General features: G+C 56.8%; 2 protein-coding genes across 2 annotated transcripts in view; one reads left to right on the top strand and one right to left on the bottom strand.

Annotated features, from left to right (window-relative positions):
- Positions 1-16822, top strand: part of Akna (AT-hook transcription factor) — a 37382-nt gene extending 20560 nt beyond the window's left edge. Inside the window, exons 10-22 of the mRNA XM_026393313.2 lie at positions 360-502; positions 600-806; positions 1595-1823; positions 2635-2741; positions 3412-3620; positions 5011-5173; positions 7930-8106; positions 8708-8817; positions 9437-9583; positions 11502-11597; positions 12867-12974; positions 13183-13375; positions 15840-16822. Of these exons, the coding sequence (XP_026249098.2) occupies positions 360-502; positions 600-806; positions 1595-1823; positions 2635-2741; positions 3412-3620; positions 5011-5173; positions 7930-8106; positions 8708-8817; positions 9437-9583; positions 11502-11597; positions 12867-12974; positions 13183-13375; positions 15840-16062 (2112 nt within the window). The 3' untranslated portion in view covers positions 16063-16822. The remainder of the gene's footprint in view (positions 1-359; positions 503-599; positions 807-1594; positions 1824-2634; positions 2742-3411; positions 3621-5010; positions 5174-7929; positions 8107-8707; positions 8818-9436; positions 9584-11501; positions 11598-12866; positions 12975-13182; positions 13376-15839) is intronic.
- Positions 16823-18373: 1551 nt separating this feature from the next.
- LOC113186019 (alpha-1-acid glycoprotein) lies at positions 18374-21393 on the bottom strand. Its single transcript, XM_026393351.2, has 6 exons — positions 21259-21393; positions 20730-20872; positions 20470-20540; positions 19774-19881; positions 19495-19598; positions 18374-18546 (listed from the first exon to the last, which is right to left on the bottom strand). The coding sequence occupies exons 1-6, from the start codon at positions 21370-21372 to the stop codon at positions 18436-18438; spliced, it is 651 nt and encodes a 216-aa protein (XP_026249136.2). The 5' UTR covers positions 21373-21393; the 3' UTR covers positions 18374-18435.
- Positions 21394-27224: the final 5831 nt, after the last annotated feature.

Genomic DNA, 27224 nt, shown 5'->3' with positions numbered 1-27224 from the left:
GACCTCTTCAGTACGTGTGTGTGAAGTGTGTGCCACATGGGATAGAAGTTCAGCAGGGCTGGGAGGGCCGGAGGTGACCTCTTCCCTCGCAGAGGTTTCTGAATGGTTGAGCTAGTAACCTGTCTGTAGGGGCCGCTGTGGACTGGGGAATTGCTGAGAAGCACTGACTGTATGGTGCTTGCATGTAGTAGCTGTTCAATTCATGGCAGCAATTTTGAGTGTCACACGGGCCAGGTACACGCATAATGGGGTGTTAGCTAGTGAGTCTCATATACCTCACTCTTCACACCCAGCACAAGAATATCTAGGCAGACACTTAGAAGCCGTGTTTAACTCTGCCCCCCACCTTTCCGACTCAGCCCACAGGCACCTGCCCGCTGCATGCGAATTTGGAGGTGAGTCTTGGTGGCAGTGAGGTAGAGGACAGGCCTCCAGACTTCCCAGCCCTGCTCAAGCATAAGGAACTGCAGGTGGAGCAGGATTTCCACGGCCTCCTGGAGAGGTGAGCACCCACCAGGAGGGGGGCTGGCCATGGCCGGGGTGTCTGGGTCTCAGCTGTCCTGCTGGGGTGAGGTCACCGCCTGCTGTGTGTCCTGCAGGTACCTCAGTGTGAAGTCCCTTCCTGAAGCCTTGAGGGTGGAGGAGGAGAGGGAGAGGGACGAGAAGGAGCAGGAGGAAGAGGAGGAGCGTCCTTGCACCCTGGAAGTCGACAGGCCAGCTCCAGCTCCAGGGAGGGCCGAAGCCACCAGGGCTGTCCCAAGGCAGTACCTGGTGCAGGTGGAGAGGAATCACAGGGCCCCTCTGCAGTAAGTCCCCAGGGCTCCCCTACATGTCCCACCCCTGCTCTGAAACCAGAGACGATTGCTGTCCGAGCACGCTGCATGCTCTTCAGAGTGGACATGGCCAGCCCCTCCGGTCTCCACAGCGGGAGGACATGTGCAGGGCGTGTGTGTGCTGGGGGACGTGATTCCTAGCAGGACGGGGACGGTGTTAAGTAGTATCCCTCCCCTCTGACCATCTATGACGGCAAGGACAAAGCCTTCGTGCTGTTTGTCTTAGACACCCGTCTTCCTTTGGAGAGAGAGTCAGAGAGACAGGAGCAGGAGACCAAGCCTTGAGCGGCCGGAGGATCCAACCATAATAGGATGGTTTTCATGCTTTTTTTTTTTTTTTTTTTTTGTATTTATTTTCAAAGTTAGTTTCTGTGTGTAACATGAGTGCTGGCCTTCCACAATCAGCAGTGGTCTCGGTCTCTGAGTCTGTGGGAGCCCTGGCTGGTGTGGGGAGAATGGGGTGCAAAATCCTGAGGTCTAGGAAATGCTGCTTCACCTCATTGATTTTTCAGAGAACTTCTGCTTGGGTGGATCTGGTGGGTTTTGTTGGGATCTCATTTTACAGTTAAAAAACAAAGTTCAAAGGTACAAAGTGCCTTGCCCGGGGCCGCTCAGTGAGAAGGTGATAGAAGTAGGATGGGGACCCCCGGGTGTCTTGACTGCAGAGTTTTCCCCGGCCAGTCTGGCTCCCAGCACAGGCCCAGCCCCAGGCCTGGCTGCCTGGCTCTGTCAGGGCTCAGAGAGGCTGTGCTTCTCTCCAGGGAGGCCGGAGAGCAGATGGTACCCCGGAAACCACCCAGCTTCCAGACTTCCACAACCAGAGATGGGCACACATCGGGCCTGAGCAAGGCCAGAGCTGCTCCTCTGGGGCCTGCCGTGCCACCTGCCCATGCGTACCACCAGAGCAGCCTCACCAGCCTGGAGGGAAGCGGCATCTCCGAGCACCTGCCACAGAAGTCTTTGCGCCACGCTGGCCGGCCCCACCCAGAGGTGAGTGTCCTCACTGCAGGGGCCCCAGGCGGGCCCGGGCCCTCCCTGGGCCATCTGAGCTTCTCCTCCAGGCCTCCTCAGAGTGCCTGCTGCTCTTGTCTCTGCCAGCCATGGTCCTGCCTGTCACTCAGGGCCTAGGCCCAGGGCCACCCCCGACCACCCCTCCAACTAGAGCTCTTGTTCCTCCTTTGGGGAACTTGGCTGTGTCATAGCTGGCTAGTTCCTGCCTCTGTGCCCTTTGCACCATCAAGTAGCTATTCTCACACTGTGGCAGGGGTCGCAGACACTGTGGGAATGTGACTTAGGTGACAGGCCCTCTCCTAGGATGGGTGATACATGTGAGCAGAGGCGTGCACACTTCTGTCACCCGAGGAGCCTGTGGCCGGGCGTCTGCTCTAGATGGAGTCACTGGGGGCCTGCGCCTATCACTCATGTTCTCTGGGCCTTGCTGGACGCCCGGAGAGTGGGACACGTGTGTGGGGGGGTCTTTGTCCAGTGCAGTGGGTCTGAGTGTGTCTGCAGTCAGGAGAGGCCGGGGCATCTCTGGCCCTGCCGTACATTCTGGGATGAGACCCTCCTTTCATTCCTGCCTTGCCGCAGTGCCTGTCCCAGGAGCGCTGGCTGCTGCTCCTCAGGGAGGCTGAACTTGGGGGTCCTCTCAGGGATGGAGACCCTGTCAGGGCCGGAGGACCCTCAGACCCTGGGCCTGGCTGTGAGAGCGGGGCAGCCTCCCTGGGCCCCGAGGCCTGGAATGCGAGGTGGGAGCACCTGGGAGCACTCCGCAGACTTAGAGGGACACTTCCTCTTTCAGGAGCCCTGGATGGCATCCCCAGAGACAGACAGTGGCTTCGTGGGCTCAGAAACCAGCAGAGTGTCACCCCTCAACCAGACCCCAGAGCACCGACTCACCCACAGCAGGTATCCCAGGACCGTCCCCCTGTCCCCCAGTGCACACACCTGGGACAGCCAGGGATGCCGGTGCCCAGGACGGCCCAGCACAGGGCTCGGGGCTCTGGGTGTCCCAGGCCTGCATTTTACCCCGCTTCATCCTTTATTGCCATCTGACTGCTAGAGGGGAAGAAAAGCTCAGAGAGGGGAAGCCACTTGCCCACTGTCACTCAGCCCATTAGTGACAGTCCTGGAAGTTGGTACTTGTTGAACAAATAAACAACTGAATGGATGAATGAGTGAAAACCGCAGTGGGGACGGTGAGGGACAGAGGCACTGGAGTGGCCATGTGGGAAGCCCAAGGAGAGGGAAAGGGCAGAGGAGACGTGGGTCACCGTGCAGAGTGGTGGCCCCCAAAGTGGGTCCCAAGTGTGTGCTCGAGGAACAGATGAGTCATTCTTTTATATTGTCTACAACAGAAATCGAGCTGTTTCCCAGGCACGTGTGGCAGGTGTGCTGTGGGGCGTGTGTGAGGGTGTGTGACCAGCTGTGTCCTTGGAGATGTACCACCAGGGTGTGGAGGCCACAAGTCCCAAAGTTTGGGAAGCTGTTGATTTAGCACATGGTGGGGTTTGGGTGCCCAGGGCCTGAGGCCTCTCGTGGTGGGACCTCAATGTGTCTGTCCCCGCCTGGTCCCCAGCAACCCAGGAACAGCCCAGCGCTTCACAGCCTCTGCACCCCGTGATGGGCCCTCCCACCTCAAGGCCAGGGGTCCTCTGGTCCCCAGAAGAACCTCTGAGCCCAGCACACCCAGGAGCCGAGCCCAGAGGCACCCCTCCAGCCAGAGCTGTCCTCTCCAGCAGAGGAAGCCCAGCTCCCACCTGGACCGGGTGCTGGCCGCTGAAATGGGTGAGTCTGGGTGGCCAGAGCTGGGTGGGGCCAAACTGCAAGGAGAGAAATATCAAAGGACAGGAGAGTGCCTTAGGATACACAGCGGTACACAGGTTCGTAGTAGGAAAATCTGCAATTACAGGTGGGGTGAACAGAGAGGAGAAAGAAACAAAGACCTGTGAGCTGTTTCTCGTGCTGGTAAAGACGCGTGTTTATTTACAACAGAAACAGGACGTCCTGTAGGTGAAGGGTAGCCACCTCTTTTCCCTCAACATTGGGTCATGAACACATTCCACGTCTGTAAACTCTATGCACGATTCATTTTTTTATCTGTATAAGACACACACAATCTTTTTACTGAAATAAAACAAACATAAAGAAAAAAAATCATACATTAATGAAATTGAACCCAGACCACGATCAGAACCCCAGAACTCAAGCCCCTTCCAGCCACCGCCCCACTCCTGGGACTCGAAACACCTCAGATGAACTCTGCCTCTTCTTTTGGTTCATCTTTAAAAACAAAAAATTTAATTAAACTTTTGATTTTGAGAAAACTGTAGATTCCTATGCCCTTTTAAGATTCAATACACGAGATCTCCTGTGTCTCTCCCAGCTTCTCCCAGGGGTCACATCCTACACAGCCATAGAGCAGGGTCTCAGCAGCTGTCGGCATTGACGGCAATATCGCCCTGGCCAGGAAGAGCCTCAGCTGGCCCTGGATAGCCATGCCCGTCCCCTTCTGCCCCATCCTGGCTCCCAGCAGCCGCTCACCTCTTCCCACGTCCATCATTTTGTCATCTCGAGAACGTGAATTAAATGGAACCAGATGGTGTGTGAACCTTTTGAGACTGATTGGCATTTCCGCTTGGCGTAGTTCTCTGAAGGTTCACCTAGATTGTCCCATGGGTCAACAGTGTCCTGTATATATTGTTGGGTAATGTCCCAAGGGCCCGTTGCTTTTACACATGGGTCAGGGCCACAGGTGTCCACCTTGGTCCCTGTCCCTTAGAGATGTCGGGGTTTGTCATGCTCTTCCCACACACAGGTAAATGTGTGACTGATTCCAGAGGGACATGGAGGTCCCAAAGCTTGTCCCTGAACAACATGATAAGATGGTGGCAGAGTAAAGGGGCCCAGGTGACCCCTTGGGACCTGGTAGTGTGCTAATGGGGAGGGGGCCTCTTGCCAGAGCAGCCCAAAGGCCCAGCTCAGCACCCCATGCTCCCAGAATAGACCAGCCCTCTGGTCTGAGGTCAGCGGGCCACTGGCCACCTCAGGGACTTCTGGGGCCTCTGCAGAGCGCCATCTCCCAACCTCACCGCCGTGTTCCACCACATTCCACCCAGCCGAAGCTTCTGGTGGCCTCTCTGCCTCCTCTCACTTTGGCCTCTCTCTGCCTCCCTAGTGAGCCCTGGCTCAGAGTTTGAGGGGCGAAAGCGGACTTCTGAGCAGCTGCTCCCCAGCAATACGACCAGCCTGCTCCCCACCCCAGCCCCTGCAGCTGCCCCTCTGCCCTGTGAATCTCCAGAGACCACTCCCAACCTCATCCTCTCCAGGACTGGGAGAGAGTAAGTCGGGCACTTGGGCTGTGTGGATCCCAACTCCATGTGGCAGAGGGCAGGGGTGACGGGGCAGGGGCCCTGTAGCTCACACCAAGGGGCCAGGCTGGGGCCAGGCAGAGCCAGCACAGGGCTGCTTCTGTGGGACCTCCTGGAATGGCCGAGAGGTTCACCTGCCTGGGGCCAAGACCCCCCCCCCCCCACATCTAGGACGGGTCCACCCTTCAGGCAGGGGTCTTCTGCAGGTGGCTCGTTCGCTGCGTGAACTCAGGAGCCACTACACCTGTCTCTCTCTGTCCCTCTGTCTCTCTCTGTTCCTCTGTCTCTCTCTCTTGGTGTCTCTCTCCCTCTCCTCCCTCTCTCCCTCTTTCTGTCTCCGGCAGTTTCTGCCAAGCTCCTCCTTGGTAGGAGAGAGCGGTCAGCAGCCTGCTCAGGCCTCGCCCTCTCCCTCATTGCTCTTGACCCGCAGTCAGGCCCGGGCCTTGCTAGACGGGGTGTCTGCCTCAGTATTCTGGGAGGTGGCTCCGCAGTCACCCCTGGGGCCCCATGGCTCCGCTCAGTGGTGCTCCCCGTGTGCACAGTGGGGCCCAGCCACCGTCCTGGTGGTGTCCAGGGCTGGGTTGACCACGCTGGCCCCTGCCAAGGCCTGGAAGCGTATTTGTCTGTGTTATGCCAGGCCCTGAGGACACAATGGTGGACAGGACCCTGTCCTCGGCCTTGTAAGGCTCACTGTCTCATGAGATGGAGAGGAGCAGGCCACCGCTCCCCAGCATGGGAGGCACAGTGGAGAGGTCCCAGGCTAAGGTAGTGCCGGGTTCGAGCTGCAGGAAGGGACATGGTGTCAGCTGAGACTCAGAGGGGGACAGCTGGCACAGGGAAGAGTGTACGGAGTCCTGAAGGTGAGAGAGTGCCTGTCACCTTTGAAGTGTTGCTGGTGACAGCTGGGCCCTCGAGTGTGAGCTGGTGGCGCTGAGCAGACAGGGTAGGGGAACTCGCTGCTCAGAGCTTCCTCTCAGAGGCTGTGGGTCAGGTCGCACTCCGGATGGGGGCTTGACTCAGAGAAAGCACTGGTGGAACCCTCTGCGAGGGACTGGGGCCCATCCCGAGGACAGCGAGGGGCTGAAGGAGGAGCTTTTGTTTTAGAATGAGGTCTTGGGCCACCAGGGTGGGAGGAGAGGCTTCCCAGCGAGAGAGGACTGGGGGGCCTGGACTCCAGCCAGGGTCCCGAGGCAGGAAGGCTGGTTCTGCTTCTGAGAGGCGATGCTTCGGCCATTGAGCCACAGGACTCGGTAGCTGGTTAGGTTCAGGGTGATCAGGGAATCCGGACGGATCCCTCCAACTTCTGGATGCCTATGGCTTCTGACGCACTGGGCAGGGATAGGGTAGGTTTGCAGGGAAGATGCATTTCAGTGCCAGCTGGGGGGCGGTGACCAAAGAGTTAAGTCAGAAGCCCCAAATCTTGACACAAACCCCAGAGAGGAGAAGTGATGCCCCAGTGTGTGTCCAAGTCCCAGGTCTAAGAGGGGCCCGCCTTCCAGGGAGGGGTTAACGGTGTCAGGAGCCTGGCTCTGGCCGCCTCTGCCCGTGGTTTGCCTTGGAATCGCCAACATGGTCTCCCTGGGGATTGTCATGGAGACCCAGTCCTGTTACACAACCTGGCCGGGACAGAGCTGGAGAAAGGTCTCCAGTGCCACCTTCCACACTTACTGGAGACCTGAGTTTGCTGGAGGTTAGCACCGGGAGACACCCAGGAGTCCAGGGGCCACCAGGCAAAAACTGACCCTGAGGGCAGTCCCTGGAAGCCACCAGAGCCAGCGTAGAGTGTGCATCAGCCCAGAGGAGCATGCCGAGCCGGGCTACAGCGCCACACTGTGGGTAGGGGTCTCTGCCAGCTGAGAGGTGGGGCTGGTGGCCATCGTGCTGGGGCGGCCTGTAGAGTAGGCCCTACGGTGCAGGAGATGATGGGAGAGAGACAACAGCATCTGCTCCTGGCACTAGCACTCGGTGCCATAGCTGTGGGCAAGAGCCGGGCTGTGCCTGGGTCTCGCAGGGGTCATAGAGGGTGTCAAGGAGATGAGGCCTTGCAGGTGCACCCTGCGTCTCCCTACCCGGGCACTTTACCCTTCCAGCTCAGCATGCTGGGCACACCTGATGTCCCCTTGTGTGCGCATGATACTTTGCTCCCTCTGAAGTCTGGATCCAGCTCAGTAACGTTTCTGAGCACCTGTCGGTAGGGTCAGGAGATGGGGACAGCCTGGTCCTGCCTGCCAGTGGCTGAGGGTTGAGGACACAGGTAGACAAGCATCTTCTGCCAGAAGCAGAGAGTGGAACATAGGAAATGTTGCAGCTGAGCAAGGACAGAATGGAGTCAGGCCAGGTTACCAAGTTAAGTTCTCTGGAGAAGAGACAGGGGTGGAGGACAGCCCAGGGCCAGCGCAGATCAGAAGGAAATTGTAAAGTGGACCTTTGGCCCGTGCGTCCTCCTCATCACCACCTGGAGGACAGCTGCTCACACCCTGCATGTTAGGAAGGCCGATCCCAAAGGAAGGTTCTGATTTGCTCACAGAATGCACAGGGACATGAACTCAGGTGTCCAGATGTGTAGCAAGAAAAGGGGATGCACAGGAAAGTTCTAGAATCATTCAGCAGCAGAGTTGGCCCCTGTGCCTGCCAGGAAGGGACAAGACCACCGTATCCAGGCAGCCCTCAGGCGCCTCCAGCTCCAATCCTGTGCAGCTGTTCCGTTTCTGTCTCTCCCCCGCCAGCCAGGCCATCCGAGAGCTGCAGGCAGAAGTGTCCCGGCTCCGTCTGCAACTGGAGGACAGCCTGCACCGGCCACACCAGGGCAGCCAGGCGCACCCAATGACTGCCTGTGACCACCCCGCCCAGACTCAGGACCGGCCAGCTGCTTCCTCAGCCACCTGGGGCTCCCACTGTGGCAGGTGGATGACCTACCTCTGTCCTCACCTCTGTCCCTGTGGCACCTGTCAAAGATAGATGAGGCCTGCCTGTGGCTCACCTAGACACGGGACGCAGGCACGGCCCCTTCCCCTCTCTCAGTCCATCATTCATGCACTCTCACAGTTTTCGTGGTAGAGTATTTGATGCATAAAAGAATGTCTAAGCTTATGTGTTAGTAATAAAGCATGAGGCAAAGTATATCCCTGAACCTACCTGTTGCTGAGGAGCTAGACCTTTTTCAGGATTCTCATGTACTCATTTAGTGGACATGCATCTGTGAAGACAACTTATAAAATCAACTCACTTCTTTTGAGTGTTTCAGTGGAGAGCTCTAGGCTAAGGCTTTTATGGATAGTATCTCATTAATCCTCCAACAGCCATCAGAGGCCCGTGCTCTTACTATCCCTGTTTGACAGATGAGGAAACTGTCCCTCAGACTGGCTACAGAGTTTGATTTTGTCCTCTACATTGTCCTTCTCCCGTTGTGCAATAAACAGTTCTCCAGGTGGCCTTTTTGTGGGCCATCTGTAAAGGCTGTGCGAAACCTCATCTAGTGACATTATTTCCCTTCCCGTTTGCTAGTAAATCCACAGAGCGATTGTCCGGGGAGCCTGAAGGTGCAGAGCAACTTGCAGGAAGACGGCGAGCCAGGTCCTCCTCAGTGCCTCGGGAGGTGCCCCGACTGTCCCTGAGTAAGTGAGTGCTGGCCAGGCCTGGTTTCTGGAGGCCACATCCTGGGCATGTTGCTCAGTGGTCATGGACCACAGCAGCAGAACTTCCAGGAAACTGGGAGGAGGTCCTTTGTGCATCGGTTGTGGCTGTCACCATGCTCTGAATTGTAGTGCGTGTCTGTGTGTGGCCCATGCTTTGTACGGGGCAGCCGTAAGGGCTCTGCAGACGTCACCTCAGGGACCTGCACTTCAGGGGTCATCCTGCACATGTTCTGCACATAAGGACCTTGAGGCCTAGAGAGCATGGGGACATGCTTAAAGGAACCTGGATCTGAGTCCCTGATTCCACCACGTTGTCACCACATCATCCTCTCTGGGTTGCTACTCCCTTGGAGCAGTTAAAGGGATTGCAGTGGTGATGGCATCTACCTCTCGGGATTGCTGCAGAGGTACAGGACAGCACCCCAGTGAGTCTGGACTGGCTTAGCGCAAGGCCAGGGTCCCAAGGTGTAGACCGTATTCCCCGGAGGTAGCTCAGGATCACAACCTAGGCATCGGCCTGAGGCCTGAGCTTGCCATGAGCTCACTCCTCCAGCTGGGCCCCACCTCTGCCCCCCTAAATCCCCTCTTTCTACTCCAGGTTTGGACTCTGAGCCACCCTCCCCTCAGCTGTCATCTGGGAAGAACAGGAGCTCCGAAAATGGTCCCCGGGCCACTCAGGAGGGAATCAGAGGGACAGGCAGCAGCAGACGTCCCGACAGGGTCTCCTTCCGGGGCCAGTACACAGGTGGGTGAAGCTGGGGTGGGTGGATGCAGTCCAGGGGAGGGGCTCTTCCATTGCCAGACCTTTTCCATTCACCCCTCAAATCTCATCTGCCATGTTCTGATAAGAGGAGCACCAGGGGCCTGGCCTCTGCTCTGTTCTGACAGGAGGAGCACCAGGGGCTGGCCTCTGCTCTGTTCTGACAGGAGGAGCACCAAGGGCATGGCTTCTGCTGTGTTTTAATAGGGGGAGCACCAGGGGCGTGGCCTCTGCTGTGTTCTGATAGGGGGAGCACCAGGGGCGTGGCCTCTGCTCTGTTCTGATAGGAGGAGCACCAGGGGCGTGGCCTCTGCTCTGTTCTGATAGGAGGAGCACCAGGGGCATGGCCTCTGCTCTGTTCTGATAGGAGGAGCACCAGGGGCGTGGCCTCTGCTATGTTCTGATAGGAGGAGCACCAGGGGTGTGGCCTCTGCTGTGTTCTGACAGGAGGAGCACCAGGGGCCTGGCCTCTGCTCTGTTCTGATAGGAGGAACACCAGGGGCGTGGCCTCTGCTGTGTTTTAATAGGGGGAGCACCAGGGGCGTGGCCTCTGCTGTGTTTTAATAGGGGGAGCACCAGGGGCGTGGCCTCTGCTGTGTTTTAATAGGGGGAGCACCAGGGGCGTGGCCTCTGCTGTGTTCTGATAGGGGGAGCACCAGGGGCGTGGCCTCTGCTCTGTTCTGATAGGAGGAGCACCAGGAGCGTGGCCTCTGCTGTGTTCTGATAGGAGGAGCACCAGGGGCCTGGCCTCTGCTGTGTTCTGATAGGAGGAGCACCAGGGGCGTGGCCTCTGCTGTGTTCTGACAGGAGGAGCACCAGGGGCTGGCCTCTGCTCTGTTCTGATAGGAGGAGCACCAGGGGCGTGGCCTCTGCTGTTTTTTGATAGGAGGAGCATCAGGGGCGTGGCCTCCCTGACATAGGGATCTGTTCATTCATTCATTCCTTGAGCAAACCTTTCCCAGGCCCCCCTTTTATGGAGCCCGTGCTTGGTTCTGGGGTGCCCTTTCAGCTCAGCCAGCCAATGATAAAGAGGTCTATGATCTCCTTTGCCACCTCACTTGTTGCATGAGCACTGAAGGGCGTCTGGTTTGCCCTCTGATTGCAAGGGGCCTCTGCTTCTCGTGAACTGGGCACCTGGCTCAGGTGACACCTAGTAGCACTTCAGAGTGCTTGACATTTAGAAAATTCACGTGCTCCCATCTGCATGAGCGTGGCTGCCCAGCAGAGGCACCGGCCAGCCGTCACAGTGAGCTGTGGCAGCAGGGGCACCGCCCTCTGCTCCCTGTTGTGCTGGAAGGAGGCAGGAATGGCCTCCCCTGCCCTTGGAGACTTACCAGGAGCCGTCAGAGAGCAAGCAGTCCCCATGCCCCTCACAGGGCTTCAGGCCCACAGAAGGGCTGTCCTTGAGACTCGGGGACCCACACAACGAAGGGTGGTGTGGATCTGAGAGCCTGCCCAGGATTCTAGAGGCATTGAGAGCTTTTCCTCTGCCAGTACTGGGTGGAGACCTCACAGATACTGCCCATTTGGTCCTCCCAGCAAGCCAGGAAACCACCCCCTGACTGTCCCCTCTCACAACCAATCAGAGCACACGGGAGAATTGCCTAGGCCACTGAGGGCCAAACCAGCAGGGTTCCCCTGGGGAGCAGTGTCGTCTCAGACCCAGCCCAGCCTGGGGTGCTGATCACTCCATGTGGGGACAGCCAGGCGGCCACTCCTAGAAGCAAGGAGTCAGGAGAGCTCACCCCACACACTTAATGAGTCTTACACACTCGTGTGCTCACTCCTGTACATGGGGCAACTGTTAAGCCACTGGGAGGAAGGGGTGAAGTCCCCGAGGGGGCTCCTCCCGGTTCTGCACCCCCCACCCGGGCTGATGTCAACTGTCCTGTTTCTTCCGCAGGCCAGGAGTACTACCTTCTGTCCCCCAAGACTGCCCCAAGAAGCAGTGACTCAGCCTCCTGTCCCCACAGTCAGCCCATCAGATCACAGGACACAGGTAAGGGATGGGACCTGGGGTGGCCACCCTGCAGCCTCTTGCTGTTGGGAGCCATTGTGGCTGGCCCTGTAGGCCTGCCCTGAGCCCAGCAGTTGGAGGGTGGTGGGCACAGGCAAGGATGGGACTTTCCTGGGCTTCTCAGCCTTGCCAGGTACCTGCCACCACCCTGTTGCTCCTGGAGCCACTGTCTTAAGCCACCTTCTGGGACTTTAAAAGTCCCTGAAAAGTCCTGAGGGACAGGCATGGCTGCCGACCGGCTGGCAGCAGTAGTTCCCCCTCCTGTCTCCACCCCTCCCCCTTCCCCAAACACAGCAGCTACAGGGGATGGGGAAGGTGGCGGCCTGAGAATCCAAGCGTCAGGTTCTGGTCCCAGTTCTGCCACTAGCTTGCTGTGGGGCCTTAGGCCAGGTCCTTGACTTTCCTGATCCTCAGGTTCCATGTCCTAAAGGAGAGGGTAAAGAGATGGTCTCTGAGGCTTTTCAAGCAGGGACGCTGGTGGCGATGGAGTTGCCATCTGCGCAGCCCTCTGTGCTCTCTCGTGCACAGTCTGTGTCCTTCCTCACAGTTCAGTGAAGTGTTGCATTATGTCCATTTTGAACCTCCTGAAATAGGCTCAAAGAGATGGTGCAACTCGCCCAGGGGCACACAGCTTACAAGTAGCAAAGACTTCATGGCAGGACTTTATGACTTGAGGGCCCTGACCTGCCCTCCATTCCTTCCTTCATTTACTGGGCAGCTACTCCTGCCAGCCTTGGGCCCTGTCCCAAGCAGCCAGTAGCAGAGCTGGGATGGGGCTGGGGCAGCACTTGCTGGGCACAGGGGTTCCCCAGAGGGTGTTCGGGCCAGGCTGAGCCTGGGGAGAGGCAGGCGGCCCTGGAACCCACTAGATGCCGAGTTGGGGATTTGCAAGGGAAGCAGCGCCCATGCCCTTGCCTCCTGCCCCACGGGTCTCTGCTGACCCTGTCCCTGTAGGCCCAGACTGGCCACTCCCATGCAGGGGACAGACGTAGGAGAGCCCAGGCCCGGGGTCAGATGAGTGTTGGTTCCCAGCTCTGAGATCTGGGGAGTGAACAGGAAGAGCCGGAGCCTGTGGGTGGGGCTGGGGCTGCAGGACGGCCACCGCCAGTGCCTGGCCCGGCAGGGTGCACTGCTACCATCCTGCCGGGTCTCTCTGTGGTGGCTCCTGACAGCAGCTCGGTGCTTTGGAGGCCTGTGGGGGGAGCTCTGGGTCTGATGATCTAGACAGGATCCTTTCCTGTCCTTTTCCAGAAACCACTGCCACCAGGGAGCTGCAGGGACTGTCTGCCACTGAGGCCCTCCGATGTCCCTTGTGTGGCCACGTCGAGTCCCCCCCAGAGGGAGATGGCCCTGGCTCTGGTAGGGACAAGTGCTCAGAACCTGCTCGTGGCCAGACCCCAGCTCTGCTTACCCTGGGGGCCGGGGGTGAGTTTAGGGGGTGGCGTGAATGGGACCCCATGAGCTGTTCCCAGGGGAGGCCCTGCCTGGGGTCAGGGAGGGCCGTGCAGACCGCCATCCTCAGCTGAGGACACCGGGTGGCCAGCTGTGTCCTGGTGTTTTCCCACAGGGGCAGAAAAGGCCACCGCAAGGAAAAATGTACCTGTGGCTTCCAGCCCCAAGCAGAGGAGCCAGCGGGTCCCCTCGCCCGCACGGCCGCCCCCTGGACTGTGGTACCTGGCAGCTGCGCCCTCAGCACCGGGACCCCCGGCCTTCACCTACGTCCCCTCGATACCCATCATGCCTTATCCGCCAGCCACTGTGTAAGAACCCCCAACTCCGCCACCCCAACTTTTCCAGCCTCGGTCTCAGTCACTGAAGAAGCCCCCGATGTGGGGGCTGAGCAGCAGGCTCGGCTCTCCTGGGGACCGTCCCAAGTGGCCACCTGCTGCCATACCTGGCACTCCTATAGTCACTCAGCAAACCCCAAGAGCTTGCTGGGTAGGAGAGTGCTCGGCCCTGGGGACCCAGCAAGGAAGGAGGCTGCCCCCCGGAACCTCCTAATGTCCCCTGATTATACTCCAGGACTTGGCCATTTCCTTGTGGCCAAGCAAGGCATGAGGACGCCCTTGTTTTTTCAATTGACTCCTGTTTTAGAGCAGTTTGGATTTAGGGGAGTTGAGTAGATAGAACAGAGAGGTCCCACAACCCCTGTTCTGACATCTTGAGTGAGCATGGCACATTTGTCACCAGCCAACGTGAGCATTGACGGTTGACCAAAGTCCGCGATGTCTTCAGTGCCGCTGGCTTATCTTCTGGGTGGCCTCCAGGAGGTCCCTGCCTCTCCCTGTCATCCCCTCACCTCCGCAGCTCTGGCAGCTTCCCAGACCCACCTTGTTTCTGGGTGACCGGGAGGTGCTCCTGCCAGGTGCTGGAGGACAGGCCACCGAGATGGCAGAGCAGCTGTGCAGTGGGGCCGGCTTCGGAGCCAGGCAGAGCTGCTCTGGAGTCCCCTCTCCCACATTCGCCCCGTAGCCAGGGCAAAGCTGCCTCCTCTGAGCCTCGGTTTTGCCATTTGTCCGTGGGGAGTGGTCTCTGCCATGTGCACTGTGTGGGGACAAGTGGGGTGTCAGTGGAGTCACCCTGGGTGCTGGCACAAGCTCATCACTGAGTAAACAGGAGCTTTGTCCTTCCAGTCAACATTGCTGTTGCTCGATATTGTCATTAGTTAGAAGGAAAATGAGCTCAGCAGCTTTCCTGCAGGATTGTGGAGGGAAGGAAGCCTGGGCCCTGGAATTAGGAGACCTGTCTTCTCGACCCAACTGTTGTCAGCTAGATCTCTGCCTCAGTTTCCCCCATAGTGAAACAAGCCAGCCAGCATTCAGTGGCCATGCTCTGGGCAGCGAGGGCAGAGTCACGCTGTGGGCTGCCGCTTGGCGGGAGCAGACACCCAAGTGCCGTCCACCATGGGCCTCCCCAAGGAGGCCGGCCTGTGCTGGGGCATCTTGCCGAGCCTGGGCAGGCCCATAGGAGCCTCGCCTGGCTGCATCCTTCTGCCTGCCCGGGACGTGGCACAGGGCTGCAAACCCCTGCTGGGTTCCTACTTGATGGCAGTAAAGGCTCTGCCTGGAACTGTGGCCCCCTGGGCAGCCCTGGGTCTCCTTACTGCTCCTAAGGCCACCACCTTCCAGCTCAGGCCTTTGGGGAAAACTAGCCAGACAGGCAGCATCTCCAGCCTGGGTGGGCCATGGTGGGGAGGAGAGCAGCTGGGGGGCAGCGGTAGCCAAGGAACTTGGTAGGCCCCTGTGCCTCCGTTTCCTCCTGTGTGAGATGGCTTGTGGCAAGGATCAGCTGAAGGAATGCCCAGAAAGCCCGGGGTAGCCGAGGTGGCCAGCAACACAGTGTTCTTGATGCACAGGGAACAGGGCAGCAGGACTGGGCGTGCTCAGTGGTGCCTGGTGCAATTTAGAACGTTCTTGTCCTGTGCTGCCACCTGCTGGCCGCCGCCCCACATCCCACTGCAGAGCTTTGCACCCAGAGGATTTGCAGGGGCTTCTGCCCTAGAGGGTCTTGGGGGAATTCTCTGGCAACCTGGTCATCCAGTAAGCAGAAGGTGGGGTGCGGGGAGCTCCCCAGAGGCAGGAGTGCGGGCTGCCATCCATGCTTAGGCCAGAGCCGCTCATCAGCAGGGGCTGCTCCCTAAGTAGCTCAAGCTCCAGATGCTCGACATCAGGTCTGGGGCGACTCCAGCCTGCCCTTTCCAGCCTGCCCCGGGCCTCGGGACCTGACCATGACAGAGCACTTCCCTGGCCTGGCATTGCGAGCTCCTTACTTGACTTCTCCCGTCAGCTCACTGTGGCCATTTGAGGGGGAAATCAGAGGCCTTGAGTGGGGAGGTTCCTGGGCCCTGCAGCCGGCCGAGCAGAAGGACCAGGGTTTGGGGCAGGCCGGTTCCACTGGCCTCTGCTGAGGTGTGTGACACTGTCCCCTCATTCACTAACTCCCGAGCTTCACTGCTCCTGAGGTGACGGTGCTGACTGGCCAGCCCAGCTCTGCAGGTTGTTGAATTGTGGGAGGAGAGGACCAAGGCACCGGTCCCCTTCCCCCAGCAGCGCGGGAGGGTCCCCTGGCCGCAGTTCCTGCCAGCACTGGGCTGTGCATCTTTCCTGCCTCAGCCCTCCTCATGGGTGTGCCGAGCATGGAGGGGTGTGGAAGGGGTCGGTGCCAAGACCCGGGCTGCGGGCCTCCCCAGCTGCCTGTGCTAATGAGCGCCCCCTCCCTCCCCAGGTACTTCGCACCCACAGCGCCTACCTCAGTCCCCACAGCCTCCTTGCGGGGACACCGGCACTCCATCCAGCTGGACCCCGATGACCTGGAGGAGCTGCACTCGGCCCTGAACCAGGCGGTGCAGGCTGCAGAGGACGTGCGCTCCACCACCCGGAGGATGACCCGCTCGCTGTCGGCCGACCTGCGCCAGGCCCACGGCCTGCGGGACTCCTGCCTCTTCTGATTCCCTAGAGGCTCTGAGATGGGGAGGAGCCGGGGCAAAGGGCAGGCAGGAGCCACTGATGCCCAGGAAGCCCTGCGGCCCCTCCTCAGGGGACAAGGACCTGCCCTGCCCGGTACCTTCAGATGGAGCAGCATCAGCCTGGGAGGCGGAGTAGCTTCCCCGGGGACCAGCCCCGTCCACAGGTGCTGCAAGCAAGGCCACTGTACCCACACAGAGCCCTGGGACTCTCCTCCCCTGCTCTGTCCACCTCCAGCTAATAACATGTGTCTTATGTCCAGATGGCCAGGCGCTCTTCATCCTGGGAGTCACCCTGGTCTTGGCCTCCTTACAAGGCCAGATACGTTGGGAAAGGCCAGGCTGTCTGGAGCAGAGCTGTCCCCTGCCTGTGACCAGCCACCTCTGGGAAGGGCCTTGTCTGAGGCCTTGCTCCTGGCGACTGGGCAGTGGGGCATTTGTGGACTCTGAGGCATCTGAGCTCCTTGCTGGGCTGCAGAGGCCTCTCCCCCAGGCCTGCTGGGCTGAGGACACCTCCCAGAGCCCTGGGAAGCCACCCACCAGTGGCTCTCTGCACCTCGCCCCAGGCCTGGGCCCTTCCTAGGATCTCAGTGGCATTGGACTGGTGACCAGCTCCCTGCCAGGCCCCAGCTGGGGCCCTGCAGCCGGGCTGTCGGCTCCCGCCCTGCAGCAGCGCCCTCGGGTTCTGGAATGTGTGTGCGCGGCAGATGTTTGTATATTTGAGGCATTTAAAAGTCTATTTTCGTTACAAGAGTAAATGAAGAAGAATGAATAATGATCTAAAAAATAGAAAGGACAACCAAAAAAGAACCGCCCACATTCCCAAAATGGCCTGCGTCTGTGGTGTCTGTCACGGATCCGTGATTTCTAAAGTCAAGCGTGTGGCTGAGGGAAGACTTGACACCCAGCCAGTCCCTCCCCCAGGGGACCTGTTGAGTGAGAGTTTTCTGACTCTGCCTCCTCTTGCGGGCTTCTGTTCCTGCAGCTTGTCCCCACTTGTCTTGGAACCATAAGCCATAAATCTTGGCTGTGAGGCCAAGCCTCTTGACACTAAGCCCAGAGAGGTTATGAGATACACACAGCAAAAGCCTGAGTCTGGACTCTCCTTCCAGTGCTCTTTTTAGTAGTAAAACCATTGCTGTCTTCTGAGCCCCTGTGACATAATGGGCAGTGACATTCCTTCGGCCTGCCCCACCTCTTAGTCTCCCCTCCCTGCCCGCCAGCACCAAGGTCTCATTCAGGTTTGAGCAGATCCTTGGCGTGTTGAAAAAGACCTGTCCCTGAGAGTGACCCTGAGCTGGACACCTTTCCTATTGGTTCTGAGCCTCCAGATCTCGCCTTTCGGCGTGCCAGACGCCATTTCTTCTGCCATGTTCTGGGGACATCAGGATGGGGGGGGGGGCCTAAGCTGGGGACCCAGGGCAGCATCCCCAGTCTCAGTGCCATGGGCCAGCAGTGTCCAGCTGTTGACAAGGGATGCTATTGCCATGGCTTCTGGGAAGAGGGACAGCAAGGGTGTTGTCTTAGGAGGCTGGGGGCAGCGCTGGGCATGGGCATCCCGAGCTGCCCCTCGGGAAGGCGTGGGCAGCTGTGTGCGTAGATCGTTTAAAAATCCAGCCCCGACCTTCTGCCAACCGAGAGGTCTGCCGCCCTCACATCCAAGAGGCCACCCATCGTGACTTCCTGGTGGCTTCTTGCAGGACTCCTGACCCCAGGTGCTCGCTCTGTCTGTACCTGGGCACGGCCCTGACCTAAGTCTCCACAGAGATGTGAGCTGGCTTCTGGGGAGTACCTTCATCTCCAGGTGTCATTGTCTTCTTTGGGGCACTCCAAGGACACTTCCAAGGAGACACCAGCCCCTTTGGCTGAGGCCCGAGTCCTCCCGTCACCCACCCTGCCCGGCCCAGGTGCTGCCTCTTGCCAGGATGCCCTCTGTGGCCTCTGCTCGGGCCTTCCTGCCTCCAGCCTGGCCCTGCCCAGCTCATCTCCCTGGATGGCCAGGGTCCTTCCACCCCTTGTCCACCTCCTGTCGTCCTCATCCTCTGTCTCTGGTTCCTGAAATGTGTCCCTTTGGGCTTGCAGCTTCCCATCCTCCTAGATGAGCGCAGATACCCCTCCTAGGAAGCCTGTCCCCCTGCAGAGGAGCCCTCCTTGAGCCGGGCTCCTAGAGCACCAGGCCTAGTGACGTCCACCGGGCTCCTCCCGCCAGGCCGGGGCTCAGCCAGGCCCCACTCGGGGCAGACTTTCCCACCAAGAAATGAGTGGGCATGAAAGAATGCGCAGGTGACCAGCAAACTGTCCCAAGCAGAAACTTTACTGAGGCAGAGGACTGTGACCGAGGAGGCTGGTGTGGGGTGGTCACGGTGCCGGGGGCTCTGAGCTGTGATCCCCAGCAGGCTGCCCGGGGCTGCCCTCTGGCTCCTTCTTCCTCTCCAGCTCGTGCTGCCTCCGCAGCGGCTCACACTGGTTCTGGGAGAGGGCAGGGAGGGCCGAGAGTGACGGGGTGCAAGGCCTCCTGGGGCCGTGGCACCAGCCCCGCTCCATGGCTCCCCAGCAGAGGCCCTGGGGCTGGCCCTGCCCCTGCGCCCCAGCTTGCTGGCCCGAGAACGGGGCCCCAGCTGCGGCAGCTGGTCTGCTCAGGACTGTGGGCACCGCTGTTTTGCCGCCGATGCAGCTACTGAGGCTGGGGTGGCCAGATGCCCAGTGGAGTCCCCTGGCCAGGGGAGGGGAGGGGCAGGCTGTGGGGCAGGAGGGGCAGCTCATGTGGTGGGTCTATGAAACCCCGGGACCCAGTACTGGCGGTCAGGGGAGGAAGGGTCTCAGGTGGAAGATGGACATCGAGGTTTTATTGTCGTGGTCATGGAAATCTCCCGGGTCTGTCAGGTCACGGGTCACTGGCTCATGGGCTTGGTGATTTTGTGGATGGTAAGTGACGCCTTTCAATTAACGCAGGTTGGAGTCAGGGGCTGCGGCGCCGTCGGGCAGCCCACCCTCGTGTACAACAAAACTCCAGACCGCAGCCCGGGGCTGGGTGCCATTCAGGGGCCTCACTGAAAACCATGACCCCCATTCCCCATGGGCTGGGTGGTAGAAATGGGGGGCAGGCCAAGCCTGGGGTGTGGGAGGTGCTCCTCGTCTCCTCCTCTCCGCTGTGCATCTTTCCTGGACCTACCACCCCAGGGTGCGGCCATCCTCTCCCACTGGCCTTTCAAGTCCTCCTCTCGGCTCCAGTGTCCAGCTGGCTTGCAGGGATGGTGACCCCCGGGCTCTCATCTCACACCCACTAGTCTCTGAATCTCAGCTGCCTCAGCTTGAGGGCAGGTTCTTAAAAGCAGGGGATCTGCTTGGCTGTGCAACCTTGGTGGGCAGCTTTCCCTCTCTGGACCTCTGGGGTTGCCCGGGGTCCCCCATATTCACCTTCTTCCAGTCGGTGTACATGATCTCCGACTTGTCCATGCCCTTGCACTCCAGTGCCTCACGGAACCGTTCCAGCTGCTCAGGGGTGGCCTCGGGCTTGTCGGCTGTGGGGAGCAACAGGCAGGCTGGGTGAGGGCCTGGGTGAGGAGCTCGGGGCGGCGGGAGGCCAGGCGGGAGGCCAGGCGGGAGGCCAGGCGGGAGGCCAGGCGGGGCTGGGGTTCTGGGATGGGCACCGAGGGAGAGGCTGGGGCGGGGGGCTCTGGGGCTGCGGGGGCCCACCGTAGAAGGACAGGCCCCTCTTGGTCTCGTCGTCCATCGAGAAGGCCAGTAGGAAGGTGCTGTTGAAGTCCTGGAGGAGAAGCTGGGCATCGATCTTTTTGCCCCCGTCTGCAGGACAAAGGGCCCAGGTGAGACCGTCTCTCAGACACAGCCAGATGGGAGCCCCACATAGGCCAGGGCTTCCGGAGTCTGTCCCTTTGTCACCGATGAGGGACACGAGGCCAGAGAGGGGCTTGGGGCTGCTAAGTGGTGCCAGCTGTGTCCCAACAGCACTCTGTGCCCTTCCTCTGTGGCATCTCTGGTGGTCGTGGGGACGTGCAGGCTTCCACCTGAGCTTCCAGAGACTTTCAGAAGGTGCTTAAGAGAGAGGAGGTCTGGAGCCAGACTGGGATTCCAATTCTAATTACAAGCTGTGTGATCTCAGGAAAAGTCCTTGATGTTTCTGTTCTCCTGTTTCCTCATCTGATCCCTTCAAATGCCCTCCTGGGGTTACTCGTGGGCAGGAAACTGGCTCACTTCATAACACATCTAAACAGTGCCTGTGTTCACTGCAGCGCCCAGGCACCAGACCTGGGGGACATGGCGGGTAGAGCCGCCTTCTGTTTTCTGTGCCCAAGGTCTCGGGGCCTCAGTCCCACCCTCCTCCATAGGCTGACCACCCCCTCCACCCCCTCCCACCTGAGGACAGGCCCTCACCGAATCTGGAGAGGGTGGCGTTCTCTCGATGGACCCACAGGACACTGGAGTTGTATTCGCAGTGGTCCTCGCTAAAGCCAGGTGGAAGGCGGGAGAGAAACAAGATGGCCCTCAAGAAGGGACAGTCCCCACCCCAGGGCCGCGGCAAGGGGCTGCTGGAGAGGAGAGCCGGAGGTCCCATTTCCCGTGGGGAGGAGAGGCCCAGAGGGGAGGGGCGGCTTGAGGCCTCCGGCCTCTGGAGTGGGGCGGGCGGGGCTCACATGCTCAGGTACTGCTGGAACAGAATCGTGTCCTGGGTCAGGTTAGGGGTGAAGGAGAATTCGGAGGCCTGGACCTTCTGAACCATCTGCTTGAACGCGGGGTCCAGAAAAACTGAGCCGATGTAAAACCACCTGCCAGAGAGCTGGGGAGGGGGCAGGCGCAGGGGTTGAGCCGAATCTCTGGAGGTCGGCAGCAACCAGCCTCGGGGAGACGTGACCCTCCATTCTGCAAGGACTGAAGCCCTGGGCGGTGGGGACTGCTGGGCTCACCAAGTCCTCCCCCTGGTGGGCCTCGCCATGCTCAGCACAGAGCTCTCCCCTGCCGAGGGACTTCGCCTTGGAGCTCCTGAATTTGGAGGCAGGGGGAGGCGACCAGTGTCCCCCAGGCTGGTCAGAATCTCATCCCAGACTCAGGAAAGAAAAGGGCAGCACCAGAGGTAAGGGCTGACCCCAGCCAGTAGAGAAAGAAGGGCCCAGAGAGGGAGGCAGCTGCCTCTGGCCCCGGAGCAAGGCCGGCCCAGGCACTCACCCAGTCCAGGGTGGCGTTGGTGATGGGCTTGGCCGTGAGGTTGGCACAGGCCGGGCTCTGAGCCTCTAGCAGTGGCAGGAGGCTCAAGACTGCGAGGGCCCAGGGCAGCGCCATGCTGAGAGCAGGAGGCACCTGGCAGAGCTCAGGGCAGGAGGGCGCAGGGACCTTTTTAACAAATGTGGGAGGGGCTCTTGGAGCCACAAAGGTCAGCTCCTGGCTGTGACCCAATCCTGCCAGTGCTTGGGAAATCCCCAAAGCTGTTGTGAGTCCCACCTCCAAGGCCAGGACAGCTGCCGAGCTCACCCCAGCCTGGCTCAGTCGAGGCCCAGGTGCGCATGGGGCTGGAGTGACATCCAACAAAGTTTGAGCACATGTCAACAGAGGGACCCGCTCAGCAGTCGCTCCTGTTGTAGGGACAGAGGAGGCAAGGCGCCCAAGATAGCAGGAATCAGTTTTATTTGGCTGCAGCCAGGTTCAGAGGGAACAGCTTTGGCTGTAATCAATCAATCCCCTGAATCCTGAATTCAGGGAGTTTCAGAACTTTATACCCAACACATAGGGGAAGGGGCTCAGAAGTTCACAGTCTGCAGAAGGTCACATAAAAGCAGCTTTTTCTATCACTGTTCTGGGCAGGTTAACCCTTCAAGGACAACACCTGAGAAGGGGAGAGCTTCTTCTCCCCTTTCTTTCCTCCCCCTGCCAGCTGTTACCATGGAGCCCAATTGTAACTTCTCTTATCAGAAATGTAGACATCTCTGTGAAGCCCAGCTCAAGGCCAGAGTCCTTGTTTACACATTTCTACAAACTACTACACTGGATACATGTGAAAAACTAATAAGGGGGTGTCCAGCACCTGGAGTGCTGATTTTCTCCCGGCCAGTGGCCAAGTAAAACAGGGTGACACGAAAATAGGAAGTTTATCTACATTGAGCTCTTTTGCAGACAGTCCTAAAATCAGCCATGGTGGAGATTTCTGGAGAGGCCCAGATAAGACTTTTCTGTGGAGAAAGGGCGTGCCACTGCACTCCTACTGCTCCCCAATTCTTAGCCCACGGAGCTGCGTGACTTGGTGGATCCAGCCATCAATCCAACACCAGAGGCAGCTAGAGAGTTCCTGGGGACATAGGGTACCAGGCGCTCAGGGGAGGGCCGAGGACAATCAGATTCAGTGCCAAGTGCACCTGGTAACAACTGTGAAGAGCAAAGGTTCAGCAGGACCCCCACGCAGCACTAGAGGTAGGGACTTTTCCAAAAGAGGTGACCAAGTTGGGTGGCGTCTTCAGTGAATGCATTGCTCAACCACCCCCAAAACAAAAAGCAGGGAATGATCTCCCCAGGGTCCCCTACTTCCTGCCACGGAAGCAGGCACCCCCTCTTTCACTACCATCCCCTCAATCCTGGGCCAAGGCCATGCTCTGCAAATATCATGGACTGAGTGACTCCTTCACTCCTTTGAATCTCTACCTCATGAGGCCAAGTCCTTATCCATAGAAATACATCAGTACGCCCCAAAGGCATTGTTACGGTGTCACGGTGTCCCTGCCAAGTTGTTTTCCTGTTCATTTCATATATGTCCAGTAATTTGTCACCCCTCCACTTTGTAGTCAGGTTTGCATGCGAGGCCAGCACTCTACCGACTGGGCCCTACCCCAGCCCCACAGTTGGAATTTTTAAAGATGCACAGATTTCCATTCCCTTCCTGCATTCTAGTTGAATGTTGCCCTTTCTTCCCATCGATGGCATTTCGTGTTTTCCCCTCTTTTCCCCTCTGCTGTTAAGTATCAGAGTGACCAAAACTGCCTTCTAAAATTGCTGAACTGCCCAAGAGAAAGAAAGTGTGTCACGGGCAGTGTCCTGTGCGTGACAGTTCATAGCAGCGCGTGTCCAAGGAGCCCCAAGTTAAATATCCAGATGCTCCTCACCAGGAAGACAGAGTGGCATCTTTTACAAAAGAGAATTGCAAGCAATGAAAATAAACCAACTACCGGTGCCCAAACAACGGACCAATCTCACCCACCTGATGCCGACGGAGTGGCCGACATCCCCGGGCCCTGGTGTCTATGTGCTCTGTCTGCTGTTCTGGGGCAAAACGATCTGTGCTGAGAGAAAGCCCACCCCTGTGGCCTACGGTAAAGCCGTGACTGAGAAGGGCCCCAGACAACTTCCTGATGTGGGGGTGCTTGGATTGTCACCGCAGCTGACCCCACATCGGCATGTTTGTGGAACTCATTGAACCACAAATGTGTGCGTTTGATTGATTCTGATTCAGCAAAGTTGATTCTGGAAAAAACTCTTCCAAACAGAACAAAAGCAAGCCAAGTCCCTAACCAGGAGTGACTCCATGGGCTGACCACACCACAACCAGAAATCCCGTTTTCCCCTCCCTCCCTCCCTTCCTTCCTATATATATATATTTTTTTAATCTTTGCTGGGTGGGTTTGTTTTTTGGCTTGGCTTTGTTCTAATTTGAGGCTTGAAAAGAGGAAATGCCCTGGCTTTGAGCAGGGGAGACCCAGGGGGAGCAGGTGGCCTGTGGTGGGGGATGGGGTCGGGGGTCAGACTGGGGGAGAGGCTGGAGGAGCCCTGCAGGGTTGGAGCCGGGCTGGGGAGTGCGCTGGGTCCCCGGCTGCTGCAGGGCCCTGTCTGCCTGCCGAGGAAGGACGGGTGGCAGAGGAAGCAGGGAGGCTGTTGCAGGGGTCCAGGGGCGAGATGATGGGTGGCATCATGAGACTGTAGATTGCCAGGAGGCTGAGCTCCGTGTGGGGGCAGCACCACCGTTAGACCTGGACTAAGGGGCTCCTGCTCAGCACCCAGAGATTTAGAGGGCCCTTGAGTGCACTCTCTCCCCTCTCACTCTCTCCCCCCAAACTCACACACTTTATTACATAGCACTTAAGCATGTCTCTTGGGATCTGGCACCTGGTACTGCCCCGAGTGGCCTGTACCCCTGAACAGCCTCTTTTACAACCAGCCCTGTTGAGGCCCTATGGAAACCACGCTCTACCCTCAGCGCTGTCCTCGAACCAACCTCCCACACCCTATCCACTGCCTGGTGGTTAGTGGGCGCTGCTGCTGACCTAGGAGACGGCTTCAGGACACAGGGAGGTCACAGCAAACTTGGTGGAACAGAGAAGATCAGTTAGCGCTCGGACTCCTCTTCCTAGTCAACTGTGCGATTGCATTATCAACTGTGCTTTCCCAATAACCCCGCAAGTCCCTTTGTGATGGTCAAGCCAAAGTGAGTCCATTTTGTTTAGTAACTCCAATAGAAGGGTCGTGACTGGGGCAAGTCGTTCTTTTCCTTTTGCTATAGAAACCTTTAAGGACACAAACTACCTAATGGGGCTCTGTTTCTGTAACTGGGGTGACTGGGCTGTGATTGGTTAGGCTTCCCGCCACCTGGCCCCACTCTCCCGCTTCTGTAACCTGGCTTGCATGCATTGGCTGGACCCCGAACATCCCTTTTGCAGTTTTCAGACTTATAAGGAGTGCCCTTGCAATTGTTCAGGGCTGATCAGGGGAACAGCTTTATGTTCTGGTCAGCGGCCACCAGTGTGCTTCAATAAAGGCTTGATTCGATTATACGTGAGTGGTCTGGAAGTCAGTTTATGAAACCCTGGGACAAAGCTTTAACTATAACATCTGGGGGCTCATCCGGGATCCATTTCTTCCCTCCCCTCACTCCAAATTTGCCTCCAACCATGGGCCTTTGGATCTCGGTCCAGGAGTAGAGGGGAGCTCCTGAGAGACGTTCCTCAGCCCCACTCCAGGGGGGACCCCAATCCGTCCTAGGACGCTCTGAGAAGCCTCCTGCCGGCCTGTCAGACCTGGTGAGTCCACTCCTCTGGGGACAAGGTCAGATTGGACGCAGTTGTTTACACCAAGTCGGGGACGGGACGAGATGTCACAGGACTAGACTTTGTCACTGTCTCCCTGGAGGGCTCCCTGTGTGACCTCATCTGTCTGTATCTGGGGGCAGGATGAGACAACATCTCCTCTGCCCCACTGGAGGTCTCCCTGGGTGACCTCAGCGATTGTTGCTTGTCCCGTGTCTGTTCTGCTGTTTGTCTTTTCTCCAGTGTCTTCTTGCTGTTTGTCATTTGTCCAGTGTCTGTTCCTTGGCCGTTTGTCCTGTTTGTCTGTCCGTGTGTTGTGCGGGGCCCTTTTCTAGTTCTCATAACCGCTCTCTTTCATCAGGACTCCTTGGCTCTACCACATCATGGACAGGAAGTGCTACAGAGGTCTCTACCTGGACCCCTTGAACTTGTTTTCTTAACAGTTTTCAGGACTTTGTCTGTTGGTCTGTTTTTGTTGTTCCCTTTGTGTTCTGTGTTAGTTTCTATCCCAGTTTGTTTCTAATGGAAAAAAAAATGGTTAAGAAGGTTTTAACTGTGCTCACTACAGCTTGCATTAAGATGTAAAGAGCTGCCAACAGGACTAAAAGATTGTCAAAAGTAAAAGCTAAAGGTAAAAAGAAAAAGGCATTCTAGAGATTGCCTTCACTTAGGAACTGGGCCAGGTGGCCAACTGGGTAGATCATGTCAGTTCCTATGGAGGACAGATTAAAACTAAAGTGTTTTATAAAATTATGATTCCTAAATTGTATAACAAAAAGCATAATTTTATCTAAAAAAAATTTGGCTTTTGTCTCTCAGTATTTGCAAGCATGAATAACTCCCAACTATTAAAAATGGTCCAAAGATTTTTCATCGTCAGGCTAAAAGTTGGTGGCCACCATCCAAGAAACCAGAAAAACCACTTTAAAATGAGACCCCAACCTGGGGGACTCTCCCAAGGAGACCAATGAAGCTGCGTCTTTGGGAAGTTCCTCCAGGGAGAAATAAGCCCCCTTCGTTTGTCTATGTTCCCTCAACTCTTTTCAGCTTTCATGAACAGGACCACCTCAGGAAAAAGGTCAGAAAACTTTTAAAATTCTATGTTTGTTAAATTCATGATTTTGATCTGACATTCGTAGATTACTATGTTTTTTCTGATTACACTCTGCTTTATTGTGATGCCATTTTACAAGGGTTAACTATTCAATCTAATAGATTAAAAAAAAAAAAAACCGACAAGGCTTTTGTTTGTATGTTTGCTTTGTGTGGGTGCACGGTGTACTGTCCTGTCCGTCTCCATGTATTGCCGTGTTTATATATATTTGGTAACAAAAATTGACATATGAGCTCATAAATTAGAATTAAAATTAAAAAAAAGAATCCAAATACTTTTGGTTAATATGATTTAAAATATTCTATTTAAATTGAGAAAATAAATAAAAGTACAACTGTCTTTAAAGTTACTAATACACAGTTTTGTTTCTAGGTGATCAAACAGCTGTTTGTTAATAAAATGTTAATGTCTATAAAGTATCTAATATCCATTGTCTCTAGGATTTTTCTTCAACAGAAAAAAAAATTACTAATGCTATTCAATGCACTTGTCTGATACCTTGTTAAAAAAATACGTAAATTAGATCTGACATGTATGAAATTAATCATGGATGTGTTTGTTAGAGACATCTAATTGGTTTACAAAGTTAAAATGCTAACTGTTAAATATGATATCAAGTACTCTTAACTCCTTAAATTCCATAAGGTAAAATACTTAAACAATGTTGGTGTTTTCATAAATTGGTAAATTAACAAAAAATTTAAAAGTATTTTGTGTTATCATAAAAACAAGGTTTCTATAAGTTAAAAGTCCAGCAGGTATAATTCTACATACAGGAAGTCAAGAGGTTTCAACTGCATTTCAATTAAAATACTGTAAATAACAATTTCATCTTATTAAAATGGATTAATTTATCCAAATTCAGAAATTTATAAGGGTTATTTCAAGGTATAAACAGAAAGAAGGATCAATGGATTAAAAAATTATTAAAAGGTTCTAAATATAAGAATATATTTAGTAAAAAAAAATGTTTCCCAGTAAAAAATTCTTTATGTGGTAAAGTATAATTATAATAC

Source organism: Urocitellus parryii, chromosome 4, assembly GCF_045843805.1.
Source record: "Urocitellus parryii isolate mUroPar1 chromosome 4, mUroPar1.hap1, whole genome shotgun sequence".
Taxonomy (NCBI): domain Eukaryota; kingdom Metazoa; phylum Chordata; class Mammalia; order Rodentia; family Sciuridae; genus Urocitellus; species Urocitellus parryii.
Note: the sequence above shows the minus strand (reverse complement) of the source record. Positions and strands in the feature narration are given on the sequence as shown.

Bases quoted from the DNA above. Each gene is read 5' to 3' on its own strand.
- LOC113186019 (XM_026393351.2), bottom strand. From the start codon at position 21,372: ATGGCGCTGCCCTGGGCCCTCGCAGTCTTGAGCCTCCTGCCACTGCTA. The intron at 20,873-21,258 runs GTGAGTGCCTGG...CCCCCTCCCCAG, and splicing joins CCAACGCCACCCTGGACTGG to CTCTCTGGCAGGTGGTTTTA. The intron at 19,599-19,773 runs GTGGGCCCCCGC...TGCTCCCCACAG, and splicing joins GAGGGGCCTGTCCTTCTACG to CCGACAAGCCCGAGGCCACC.